The sequence below is a fragment of the Tasmannia lanceolata genome, unplaced genomic scaffold (assembly GCF_043159265.1).
Source record: "Tasmannia lanceolata isolate RefF3 unplaced genomic scaffold, GAP_Taslan_0.1 ptg000018l, whole genome shotgun sequence".
NCBI classification, from domain to species: Eukaryota; Viridiplantae; Streptophyta; class Magnoliopsida; order Canellales; family Winteraceae; genus Tasmannia; species Tasmannia lanceolata.
Window position 1 is genome coordinate 54933733 of NW_027518695.1, and position 13560 is coordinate 54947292.

The 13560-nt window shown below is 36.7% G+C and overlaps 1 protein-coding gene across 4 annotated transcripts in view; it reads left to right on the forward strand.

Annotated features, from left to right (window-relative positions):
* The first annotated feature begins 671 nt into the window (after positions 1-671).
* Positions 672-13560, forward strand: part of LOC143850941 (putative disease resistance protein RGA3) — an 86655-nt gene continuing 73766 nt past the window's right edge. For 2 of the 4 annotated variants that reach the window (XM_077360230.1, XM_077360231.1), the window contains exon 1: positions 672-4615. In XM_077360230.1, coding sequence (XP_077216345.1) covers positions 798-4598 — 3801 coding nt within the window. In that variant the 5' untranslated portion in view covers positions 672-797 and the 3' untranslated portion in view covers positions 4599-4615. Of the gene's footprint in view, positions 4616-7434; positions 7533-8275; positions 8405-9553; positions 9845-13560 lie in introns of those variants that run through there. The other 2 variants (XM_077360232.1, XM_077360233.1) reach the window with 2 other exon arrangements.

The window sequence follows — 13560 nt, forward strand, 5'->3', positions numbered from 1 at the left end:
CCCAAACAAACTTTGATTCTTGAGCACGTGAGTGTGGTAGACGAATTATTTCATCTTTGATTCTTAAAGTGGCCCAATCAAACTTTACTTTTCTTAAACTGGGTTGCTATTGTTTGATTCTCCTTGTCGGCCACAATCAAACTTTACTTTTCTTAAAGTGGGTTGCTATTGTTTGATTCTCCTTGTCGGCCACACGGAACAATAACATTAACTAGTGCTTAAATGCTTAAATGGGCCCCATTTGATAGTAAAAATCTCCCCATCAAATGAATGACAATATGGGTCCCATCATTAACTAATCAGAGCCATTCATTTGATGCGTCCCGCTATTTTTTACAGTCTATGTGATGTCAAGATGGAAAGATTTGTATGATTTTTGGGGCATATATAAAGGAGATTCAAGGCAAGGTCAATCAAGTGAACGGTTAAGATCAATTAACTATTGGGCATACTATGAGATCACTAGAGCATTTTGGGTCCCATCTTTAACTTATCAGAGCCATCCATTTCATACCAGTCCACGTGATATTAAGAATCGACGATTTGCAATAATTTTGGGGCATGGAGATCCAAAGCAAGGCCCAACGGTTCAGATCAATCTATATCCGATTGCTGGTCATTATTTCTTAGATTTCTTAGATTACTTGTTTTTCCTCACTGCAGGAGGCTCTCTGTGCTAAAAAAAACAGAGGCGTTTTGAGTTCATAGTGCTCTAAGCTTGCTTTTTCTTTTTGAATCACGATTTGTTAGTTCGTTGCTTCTTTCTCTGGTTCTTCTCTCCAATACGGGAAGAAGGTATGGCCGATCTATTACTGTCTCCTCTTGTTGATACAATCGTTGGCAAATTGATGGATTCAGTCATACAAGAGATTACATTACTATGGGGTGTTGATGAAGAGGTCGAAAACCTATCCACCACATTATCTGCAATTCAAGCTGTGCTTCAAGACGCTGAAGAACAGCAAGTAAGCAGTAATGCAGTGAAAGTTTGGCTTCGGAAGCTCAAGGATGTTGCTTACGATGCAGATGATGTAGTGGACGAGTTTACAACTGAAGTGCTCCGATCAAAATTGGAAGGAAATATCCAAACCAGTAACAGGAAGCAGGTGCGCAGCTTATGCTTCTCTTGTTTTACTTCCAACCCAGTTAAGTTTCGACATGAGCTCGGACATAAGATAAAAGAAATTAGGGAGAGATTGGATAAGATTGGACAGGATAGGCATCACTTTCATCTGAAACAAGGAGATGCAGGGAGGCGGCGTGAAATAAAAAGGCAACAGGTGACTAGCTCCTTAATAAACGAATCAAATGTATTCGGTCGGGATAACGATAAAGAGAAGATAGTAAAATTGCTACTGGATGAATCTGCATCGTCGTCATCATCCAAGGATATATCTGTTATTCCGATTGTCGGCATTGGGGGCCTTGGAAAGACAACTCTTGCCCAGTTTCTTTACAATGATAAACGGGTGGGGGATCATTTTCCAGTTCGAGGATGGGTCTGCGTCTCTGAAGAGTTTGATATGTGTAGAATAACAAAAGCAATTATGGAATCAGTGACAAAGAAACGTTGTGATCATAATGAATTCGACCCACTTCAAGTTAGCCTCAAGGAAGAATTGAGTGGCAAGAGATTTCTACTCGTCCTAGATGATGTATGGCATGACAATCCTAATGACTGGCAGAGGCTACAGTCCCCATTCAGTTTTGGGGCAAAAGGGAGCAAAATTCTAGTTACTACGCGGAGTTCTAGAGTTTCTAGAATCATGGGCACAATCCCCACCTATAATTTGGGTTGTTTAGACGAGCACGACGGCTGGTCCTTGTTTACACAACGGGCATTCATTGTGGGAAGCTCAGATGTATCTTTGAACTTAGTAGGAATTGGAAAAGAGATTGTGAAAAAGTGCAATGGCTTGCCTTTAGCAATAGAAGCTCTTGGAGGTCTCTTATGTTCAAATACTGATGAGAACAAGTGGAAGAATATCCTTGAAAGTGATATGTGGGAAATATCAGAGATGAAAGAGGATATTATTCCAATATTAAAGGTTAGCTATGATCACTTACCTGCATGTCTGAAACAATGCTTTGTGTATTGCTCGTTGTTTCAAAAGGATTATGTATTTGCCAAAGACACTCTAATCCAACTATGGGTTGCAGAAGGATTTATCCAACCGGAAGGAAGGAAGCGATTGGAAGACATAGGTTCTGAGTATTTTGATGACTTGACATGGAGGTCGTTCTTTAAATATTCTCGAGGGTCTTACAAGATGCATGACTTAATTCATGACCTTGCACGATCCATTTCTGGTGATGAATACTTCAGAATAAAAAGTAGCGTTGACTCTTGGAATATCGCTGCAAAGGTTCGTCGTGCATCAATATGGCAATGCAATGAACACTCACGAATTTTCGAGTCCTTTCATGAATCTGAGAGGCTGCGCACATTTCTGCTACCGCCAAGGTACGAAACACTCACTAAGCAAGTTGCTCATGATTTCTTCCTAAAATTGAGATGCTTACGGGTGTTAGATTTGAGTCATATCTGTGTAAGAGATTTGCCGGATTCTATTGGAGAATCAAAATATTTGAGGTACCTTGATCTCTCTTTTACGAATATTGCAACCTTGCCTGAATCAATTGCTAGCCTCTATAATCTGCAAACACTGAAACTTTGCTATTGCAAGCAACTTGCTGAGCTACCAAAGTCCACTAGCAACCTAATTAACTTACGGCATCTCGCTTTGGAGGGTTGTAAGATTTCTACGCCGCCGGAACTTGGGAAATTAATAAGTCTTCAAACACTGACTATATTTGTTGTGGGCAAAGAAAGTGGATGTGGAATAAGGGAGTTAAAGAACTTGACAGAGTTGAGGGGAACTATTCACATTTCAAATTTAGAGAATGTGATAGATGGGAACGAATGCAAGGAAGCCAATTTGAAGAAGAAAGAGTACCTTGATAAGTTGACGTTGGAATGGAGAAATAATAATCCACGAGGTGTTGCAGTTGATGAGGAGGTACTTGAAGCCCTCCAACCTCACTCCAACCTCAAAACCCTAAAGATTTTATCATATGGTGGTGTTAGTTTCCCAAGGTGGATGATGAGCGGTAATTTGACGAATCTGAACACTGTTAGTCTCGTTCAATGTTTGAATTGCCAACAGCTTCCACCCCTTGGGCAGCTACCTTCCCTCAAGAAGCTCCAGATTTATGGAATGGATGGATTGAAACATATTGAAGGTGAGTTTATTGGTGGGTCCAATAAGGTTATTAAGGGTTTTCCATCATTGGAGGAGTTGGAGCTTGTAGACATGCCGAATTTGGAGGAATGGTGTGGAGCAAGGGAAGGGGACATGCCATGCCTTGGTACACTAATAATATCAAATTGTCCTAAGCTGCAGAGATTTCCCCACCTCCCATCCATTAATAATTTGGTATTACGAGACTGTAATGAGATGGTATTGGCCTCGGTTCCTTGCCTCACTACTCTAAAGTCATTACAAATTCGCTCTATTGAAGGCTTGATATCCTTACCCCCTGGATTTCTTCAACCCTTAACCGCACTTGAGAAATTGGCGGTCAGTCTCTGTAATGAGTTGGTGTCTTGGCCAAAGGAGGTCGGGTTGCATGACCTTCCTTCTCTCCAATATTTAAGAATTGAGTGGTGTCCTAAACTCGAGTCATTGGGAGACGACGAGGAGGGCCTTCCCATCACGCTTAGATCTCTCGAGATATCCTACGGTTGTGATAGCCTCAAGTGTACGCCTACAAGGGGGTTAGGAAAACTGAGTTCCCTCCAACATCTGGACTTGGTTACTCAATGCCCATTCTTACCAGCGGAGGAACTGCCCATCACTCTTCATTCCCTTCAAATATTCTCATGTTCTAATATCAAATCCATGTCCAAGGGGATTTTCAACAACTTTACATCCCTCAAAATATTGTTAATTAAAAATTGTCCACAATTGGAGTCATTGGCAGGCGAGGAGGAGCTACCCACCACGCTTACATTACTCAGGATCTCCGACTGTCCTAATCTCAAGTCCCTAGCCAAGGGGATGCGTAATAACCTCACCTCCCTCGAAGAATTAGACATTAATGAGTGTCCACAACTAGAGTCATTGCCAAACATCATCGGCCTCCGTACAATGACAATTAAAAAGTGCCCTCTAATGCAGCAGTTTCCAGAGGGAATGCTCGACATGCTTACACTTCTCTCAGTTGATAATGTTGAGATCTTTTCTAAAAACCTTACATCCCTCCAAACCTTGGATATTTTTAAATGTTCACAACTCGAATTCTCTCCAAGCATGCTACTGCCCCCCACGCTTAAAACCCTCAGTTTCAATTCGTGTGATAATCTGAAATCCCTGCCCAAGGGGATGTTGAAGAACCTCAACTCCCTCAAAAAATTGACCATTATTCTGTGTCCTCAACTCCTTTCCTTGCCAGAGGAAGGGCTGCCCACCACGCTTCAGGAATTATGTATTTATGGCTGTCCGGAAGTACAGAAACAGTGTCAAAAGGACGGAGGCCAATATTGGCCCAATATCTCACACATCCCCCAAATATGGATAAATGGCTCGAGGGTTTGAAGACTACTCTGGAGAAGGTACACGACTGTCTCTCCTCTTGACTTTTGTTTTATTTTTTTGGTCTGTAAGATGGGATTGAACCTCCAGGTTGATGAAAAAGCCTTAACCATTGAGCTAGAGGTTCAATCCCAAATTAGGGCTCTTGGATTTTATTAATCATATGAATAGATTTCAATCCATTATTTATTTTAAAGAATAGTAAACCTCAATTTCTCTCTATCTCTTTTCATTTCCTCATTTTCTCTCTTTCAAAACAAAACAAAGGAAACAGTTAATTTTACTGGAATTCCAGGCTTCATTGAATTTATGCTCTGTTTTGAACTCTATGGTATCATTCATATTAATTGATCTTGTAGCAACTCTTCAAATCTTCTTTCTTTTTATTTAGCATTGGTTTGCTTTAAATGTTATTTGATTGATGATTTCATTTGCAATTGATTGATGATTAGCATCAAAACTATGTTAATTTTTCATCTTGAATCTACCCCTCACACACACACACACACACACACACACATTTTATTGGAATTTCAAGGTCATAAAGAAAGTGCACCTATCCATGAAAAATGAAAACAATAAGACAAAGCAAAAATCCAATGACTTTCTTCTCCAACCCAAACATTAACTGATTTTCTCATTAAATCTCAAATTATTTACTAATATCTCAGCCCCTTTTCTTCTTATTTTTTATAACAGTACACAAAAATGGTTTAAAGCCCATTATGTTGCATGTGCTCAATTTTTTCTAATTTTCTTTTTTTTTATTTCTTATTTTCTAAGAAAATAGATACACTTCAATCACCACACGTTTGGGTTATATTTCTTACTTCTAATTAAGATAGTTTCACTAATGCATAAGTATTTTAAGATTAGGAGGTGCTAAATCAGTCACCAAAGACAACCTCCATCTGCTAATTTGTAGGGATATCAGACTTCGCTATTTGTTGATCCTGACAGATACAATTATCATTCATGCATTTTGGTTTTGTGTATATTCGAAGACTTTTTCATTTACACTTCTTTTACTCCAGTTTGATCTGACAACAGCTGTTGAATGTACCTAAGCGTTCATGCAGTAGAAACTTTTGAAATTCTTGATCAATAAAATGTGGGAGCCCCATTAGTGCACGTAAAATCTCAAGAGACAAGACAAGGACCACATACATGCCTAACATTCAAATTAGTAATGCTTAAGAACCTCAAAAGAGATTAAAAAATGAATGCATTGATAAAGATGCATACTTCTATTACTTACAGTCAGTAAACAGAAAATTCGAAACTCTCTATTCTAGTTTTTTAGCCTAGTATGGAACACCATGATGCTGGCAAACACATAAACTCAAAAAAATTGCAGTTCCAAAACAAAATTATGTTTTACATAGTTCAAAGGAGGTTTAAATGCGGTATGTCTAGGTTGAGATATTTTAATCTAAAATCAAATTCGAAATTAGTTGATTTGATGGTAGTAGAATGCTCTTTGTTCTAGTTCTATGGATTAGGATGGAACAACATGATGCTGGAAAAAAATCTACTCCAAGAAATTTTAGATGCCCTTACAAAATTCTATCTTACATGGTTCGAAGTAGGTTAAATGTTTTTCTTTGTTGTATGTTTGGGTTGAATTTTTCTTCTCTAAAATCAAATCTGACATTAGTTGATGATGCTAAAAGAGTGGTTCGTACATTCTTCGCCATTTATTTTCAAATTTACTTACCTAGTAGACTACAATAAATTGTTTCCTTTTTTGTAACAAAAAGAATCCAACTGGGATGAATTTACTGAGTACCCATCGCTGAATTTAAGCACTGTTCTGGCTGCTTTGGTTCTTATGGGATTTCCTTTTGTTTTCCTTTAGGGGCTTTTTCCCTTGGTGCAGTATTTGTTTTATTTTTCTATGTTCTCCTTTTTCAATTAGTTTCAGTCTCTCAAGAAGAAAAGAACTGTCTGTATTAAGAATTTGATCAATGTGTGTAACTAAGATCTATGCACAGTTAACTTTAACAATGTCAAACAAGCCAGCATGGATTTTTATTGAACTTTCTATTCATTGGTCGTTACTTGTCATCATTTCTTTGTATCTTTTTTATTGGTGATTTAGTTTGCAAATAGTTACATTCCATATGCTTATAAGAAGATGGAGTGGTGTCTAAAGGTTTCTCTTTTGCATTTGTTACACCAACTTCTATTAGAACTTAGCATCAACATTTAATTAATTTTCCAACTTGCATGTACCTCTTTCTCTATCTCTCCCTTTTCCTCACACACGCACACACGCACATTGATTTTTTTTGCTAAATAAGGAAAAATAAAAATACAGACACACAAACACACTGGCATATTGACTTCTTTTTTGTTAAATAAGAAATACTTAAAAGCGCACACACACAAACATACATGTTAACTTAAAATGCTTTATTGGACCTTTCTTAGTTGCAACTTTTTACTGCCCTAAAGTTTCTCCAATTTATTTCAAAATCTCACGTAGTCTTTTAGTTTAGGCCTACCAAATAAAGAATGATAAAGAAGTTGGAGGTTATATCCTAGCTTACCTTTAAAAAAAAAAGAATGATCCCTACCTGTTTCCATATGTTTCCCCTTCTCCATGATTTTTGGATGCCTTTATCCATTCACCGAGGTTAGTCAAAAGTATCAGTTGGGACTAAAGAATAGTAAACCTCAATTTCTCTCTATCTCTTTAAATTTGAGTTTTCTGAAATTAATTTTCCGTTTCAGACGAGGTATTTAATTTTGATCCACTTATCCTTTTGGTCACTGATGATATTTTATTTACAACTTAAATCTTTTTATCTTATTATATGTATGTGTCCTTTTGCAGATTTTCAATGATTTTGTTCTTTGGAAGACCTATTTCCTAGCAAGAGTCTGGCAGAAGGTTTCAAGAGGGTTCAGGCCCTCTGAATTCTTTCTCAACAGGTAAAACGTGAAAGCCTTTGGAACTGCATCAGGTTTGATCATGGTTTATTTGACATTCTTCATGCTATTAGCCAATAATGAGAACTACACAGCCGTAGCATATAGCTCTTATTAATTTTCAGTTAACTGGTATTTTTTACATTGTTAAGGACATCAATTCTGCATCTCTGTTTGATATAGTTCACAATGCCTCTTAATGTTGTTTAGAACATTCGCAATGCCATGTCGCCCGCTGGTTTGTGGCATATGAATGATCCGTGTGAGCCGAAGAATGTTTTCACAATTATTCTTCTCTTTCATTTTTCTTGACCCTCATAGTTCTTTCTACCAGAATATGTCAAGTTCTTGAGGTTTAGGTTTGTGGTTAGTAAAAGTGGCACCAAAATGTCAGCCTTTTGAGAAAAAAAATAAAAGGTTTCCTTGTTTCATTACATATTTATTTCTTGAGTAATCCTCATACTAGAAGGTGATATGAATTATGTTACTATTATAATGCTCGGATATATTGTTTAAGCTAAGAGCTCATCTGACAGACATCTGTTTCTATAACTGAATCTATTCATTCTGGTACTTCACATTCCTCCATTTATAGTTTATGATATAGTGTCTTCTAATATTATTTAGTTATATGTAGTTATTCTACTGCACTCTAGATGATTTTGTGCTTGCAATTACACTTTTTGAAAGCTATGTAACATGCTTGCTGTCATTTCCTATTTCTAACTGAATTGTTATTGTCTTAGACGCTATACAGACTATATTGTGTCTCCATTGTTGTTGGGAATCCCCCGAGGCCTTATCATATCGACATGGATCATGGGAGTGATTTAACGTGGATGTAGCATGACGCTCCATGCACTAGCTGTGCCAAGGTACTCTCCAATTGGCAGTTCAAGATTCTTATCAAATTCCAATTTCTTCATTTAATTGTTCAGGTGGTCAAACTCGTAAACATTATTTTTTTTGTCCATCGGGACACCATGGTGTCTAATGGTGTCAATGATGAACTAGCACTCAATAGGTGATATCACACTCTCTAAGATTTAATTCCACGATTGCTTTGTTGCAAGCATGATAATCTTTGATAGTGAGAAGAATGATGGCCACATTTGAACCAATTTATCAGCCTTATCCTCTTTTATAGGTCCCTGTGTACACTCTGGATATGCATGGTCTGTCTTGCTTGTTTTGTTAGGCTTGTACAAGTATTGTTTACTTCGTCTCTCGCTTGTCTGAGTTGACAGGTAAAATGTAGACATGGTCTTCTTGCGATAATTGGTTGCAGAAAAAAAAAAAAAAAACATCACTCATACTCTAATGGAGACAATTTATGTAGGGACCACATCCTCTTTAAAGGCATACCAAAGGGAAAATAGTGACCGCGAGGGATTCTTTGAGTTCAAATTTCAAAGAAATCAGAATCATGGATATTGTCTCTTGTCAAGGCGACTATGCGATGGAATATTCAGATAATAGCTCCTCCATGGATCATTAAATGAAAGTTAATTCATGTATTAGTTTGCAATATTCATTTATAGGTGTGCATATGGTCAGCAAGGTCAAGTTTTTGTCTCTTCTGCAATGACTGATGCGATTATTGGACTTAGCGGACCAGCACATAGCTTCACTTCTTAGCTGGCAAGTCAATGTATCATCATCAATATGGGATACTTGGACTTAGCTTAGTTTCAATGTATATTTTGATGTGATATATAAGGGAGATGAATTGAATGAGCCTATTTCTTGACTCTTGCATTACATGAAACAAAATATATAATCTACCCAATGTGTCTCTTTTGTAAATATGGCCATTGATGTTTTTAATATTACTTGTGTTTCTTGTGGTCGTATAAATGTGCAATGCATGCATTTTTTCTACTATATGTTGTAGTTGTTTCCGTATCATTCATTTTGAAGATCACTCATTCTGAAAGCGTAATGTATGCTGTGTATTCTTGTATATATAATTTTTGCGGAGAATCAGCTAAGAACTTCATTCTTTTTAACTTTTTGTTTGGCAGCATATGTCACATACCGTTGCTCCTAAAGAGGTTCAGTGCCTGCACAGCCATCCATCTCAAAGAGTCCAACATTCAACTGAAAATCACATGGAGTTCTGTAGTAATTGATGATGAGGATCGAGGAGATGATGAGGACATGATGAAGATGGTGTTATATCAATCATTAGATGATGAATGTTTAACAATGCTGTATTTTGTCAAGTTCAGCTGAGGGAACAATATCGAGACTTTTGTTATTAATGAATTTTTGTATTTTTAAAAATATTCAATTAAAATAGTTAAGTTTTTATATATTTGTATATTTTGGGGGAAAGTGGATGTTATAACTGTGGAAATTTTGATGTTATATATAATGTCTGTGAATGTACAGATCCACTAGGTCACAAAGAATTGATATTTAATGGATTAAAAAGATAGGAAAGGCTATCCCTACGGATTTAATGTTGAAATTCAGTAGGGAAAAGCACATTTTCCCTACGGATTTATTGTTGAAATTCAGTAGGAAAAAGCACAATTTCCCTACGGCTTTTTTTTTTTTTTTTGAAATTCTGTAGGGAAAAGAACATTTCCCTACTGATTATTTTGAAATTCCGTAGAGACAAGGCTGTCCCTACGGATTTTTTTTTTGAAATTTTGTGGGGAAAAGCACAATTTTCCCTACGGATGTTTTTGAAATTCCGTAGGGAAATGTGATCTATGCCTACGGAAAAAGCCGTAGGGAAAAGTACAATTTACCTACAGTATTTATTAACTTCCGCAGGTAAAAGGCTTTCCCTACCCTCACCTAGCCTACGGAAGTTGTGCAAGCTAAAATCCGTAGGGAAAAACCATTGCCTACGGATTTTGGTACTTTTCCCTACGGATTTGTCCGGAAGTTTCAGGTATCATGGGCACAATGCATGTCTATAATTTGGATGGCTCAGCGGAGGATGATAGCTGGTCCTTATTTACACAATGAGCATTCACAGTGGGAAGCTCAGATGTACCTCCAACCTTAATAGCAATTGGTAAAGACATTGGAAAAAAGTGCAAAGGCTTGCCTTTGGCAATGGAAGTTCTGGGAGGTCTCTTACGCCCAAAGTGACATGTGGGAAATATCAGAGATGGAAAAGAATATTATTCCAATTCTAAAAGTTAGATATGATAACTTACCTGCATTTCTGAAACAATGCTTTGTGTACTGTTCTTTATATCCAAAGGATTATAAGTTTGAGAAAGACACTCTAATCCAGCTATGGATTGCAGAAGGATTTATCCAACCTGAAGGAAGGAAGTGATTGTAAGATATAGGTTCCGAGTATTTTGATGAATTGACGTGGAGGTCCTTTACAAGATGCATGACTTGATTCATGACCTTGCACAATCCATTTCTGGCAATGAATATGTTAGAATGGAGGACATTAACTCTTGCAATACCCGTGCAAATGTTGCATTCCTTAGTGATGTGGCCCCACGACGACTTCTCACAAAATTTTGAGACCTTTCATGAATCGAAGAGATTGCACACATTTTTTATATTGCTTTACAAACCACGACACTTATCTCCCAAGACCATCAGTTGTGGTAATCTCATGTCCCTGTCCAATGATTTGCTCAACCTCACATCCTTCAATCAATTGCATATTGCTGAGTGTCCACAACTGGAGTCATTGGAGAGGCTACCCGCTACGCTTACATCTCTCGATATCTTCAGTTGCGATAATCTCAAATCCCTTGATGAGGCATCGCAAAACTTTACCGATTGGAAATTAAAAAGTGTCCTCAAATAAAGTCGTTGCCAGAGGGGATGCTCAACAAGCTTACACACCTTGTAATTGATAATATCGAGATCTTGCCCAACAACCTCACCTCCATCCAATATCTGAAAATTCATGATTGTCTGCAACTTGTGTCCTTACCAGGAGAACTGCTTCCTACCATGCTTATAAAACTCGCTATTCGCTCATGTCATAATCTCAAATCCCTTCCCAAGGGGATGCTGAAGAACCTCACCTCCCAACATCTCACACAGCACCCAAATATGGATAAATCACAAGCTGATTTAAAGGCTACTCTGCTAAAGGTACATGTCTGTCTCTCCTCTTGGCCTTTAATAATTTTATAAAGGGTTTTCACTCCATTATTTATTTTTAAAGAAAAGTAAACTTACACAGTCTCTGTATCTACTTTCACTTCCTCATTTTTTCACTTTCTTGTTCTTACAAAACAAAGGAAATAATTAATTTTACTTGAATTTCAGGTGCATAAAGAAAGGATACTTGTCCATGAAAAATGTAAAATATGAGACCAAGCGAAAATTGCACCAATTTCTTCTCCGACCCAAAAATTACCAGATTTTCTCATTAAATCTCAAAAAAAAATTATCTTAATCTTCCCTAATCTACCATTGATTATTAATCATTTGAGGAAAAGAGGAACTCTAATTTGGACCAATTTACCTTGTATACTTCGTTGAATTTATGCTCCGTTTTGGATTCTATGGTTACTTCTTATGAGATTTCTTTTTTTGTTTTTTACCATTACGAGCTTTTTCCGTTGGTAGAGTGTTTGTTTTATTTTTGTTGTGATCCTTTTTCAATAATTTTCAGCTTATCCTGAAAAAAGAAGAAAAATCTTTGTATAAATTACTTGAGAATTTGATCAATGTATGAAAGTAAGGTCTATGCACAGTTAACTTAACAAAATTAAACCAGCCACCATGATTTTTATTGACCTTATTAATCACTGGCTGTTCCTTGTCATCATTTCTTGGTATATTTCATATATTTGATCATGTAACTGAAATTTCAGACATTCAACTTCTCAATTCTTCTTCCTTTCTTAGTGTTGGTTTGCTTTAAATGGTATTTGACTGATGATTTCGTTTGCAACTGGTTACATTCTCTATACTCATAAGTCATAATAAGATGAAATGCTATGAGAGGTTTCTGTGTTGCATTTATTACACAAACTTCTGTTAGAACTTAGCATTGGTAATTTTCCATCTTGCATGCACCTCTCTCCCTTTCTCACACACACATTGCCCTTCAATGATTCCTACGTTTTACGTATGTTTCCACTTCTCCATCCCTTTTGAATACCTTTATCCATTCATTGAGATTATTCAAAATTCTTGCTACTTTGGACTAAATGTGATAAAATTAGGAAAAAGCTTCTTCAACATCATGTTAGAAAAAATTTACAGAATCATAATCAATACGACGAGAGAGACAACAAGAAGTTAACCTTTTATCTATTCTCTGAAAGCATTTACAGCTGGAAGCCTATTTAAGAAATTATATTATGTTAGGATCAACGTGTTGTGTAGTTTCATATAAACTCTAACTCATTTTAGATAGTTTCAACATATTGAATATGTTTTCAAGCCTCTTGGTTGGAATCACTGCATTTCATATTGGGATCCATAATATGGTTCTATCTTGGGATTTCAGTCCAATGACTAATATGCTTATGAAATCATGTGCCAAGTTGTTTTGAATTTTGCTTGAGCCTAAACTATCTGCCACCCCATCCGATAATAACCAAACTGATCATCTTGCAGAAGTTGAGGGAATTTTTTTTTTTTTTTATCATGGTTCTTCCATATTCAGCCTAGAAAAAAATTTCTTGAAGCAGAGACCACACAATTTTAATAAGAGAAGTTTTCCATTGTTCAAACCTTTAAATTCCCAAAATTTTTGTTCACGGATATGACTTTCTAGCTTACCCAACAGGGATATCATTGTGGCAGTTTATTATTTTTGTATTATTGGAATCAGAACCTTGGGTTCTAATTATCTAATTTTCCTTTTGGAAGGAAGATTATAACATGATCACTTCATATTCAAAAACAGAATTTATCTTCCATGACAACAGATAAAAATCAAGCTACATTGGAAGGGACTGATCGTCCCACTTTCCACATTTGTTCACTGATCTCAGCCCTTGTGTAGATACTTGAAAGTTTGCTTTATTTGATTCCCAAAATCATAGAAATTCATGCAGGAATTTAAAATAAAAATTCCCAA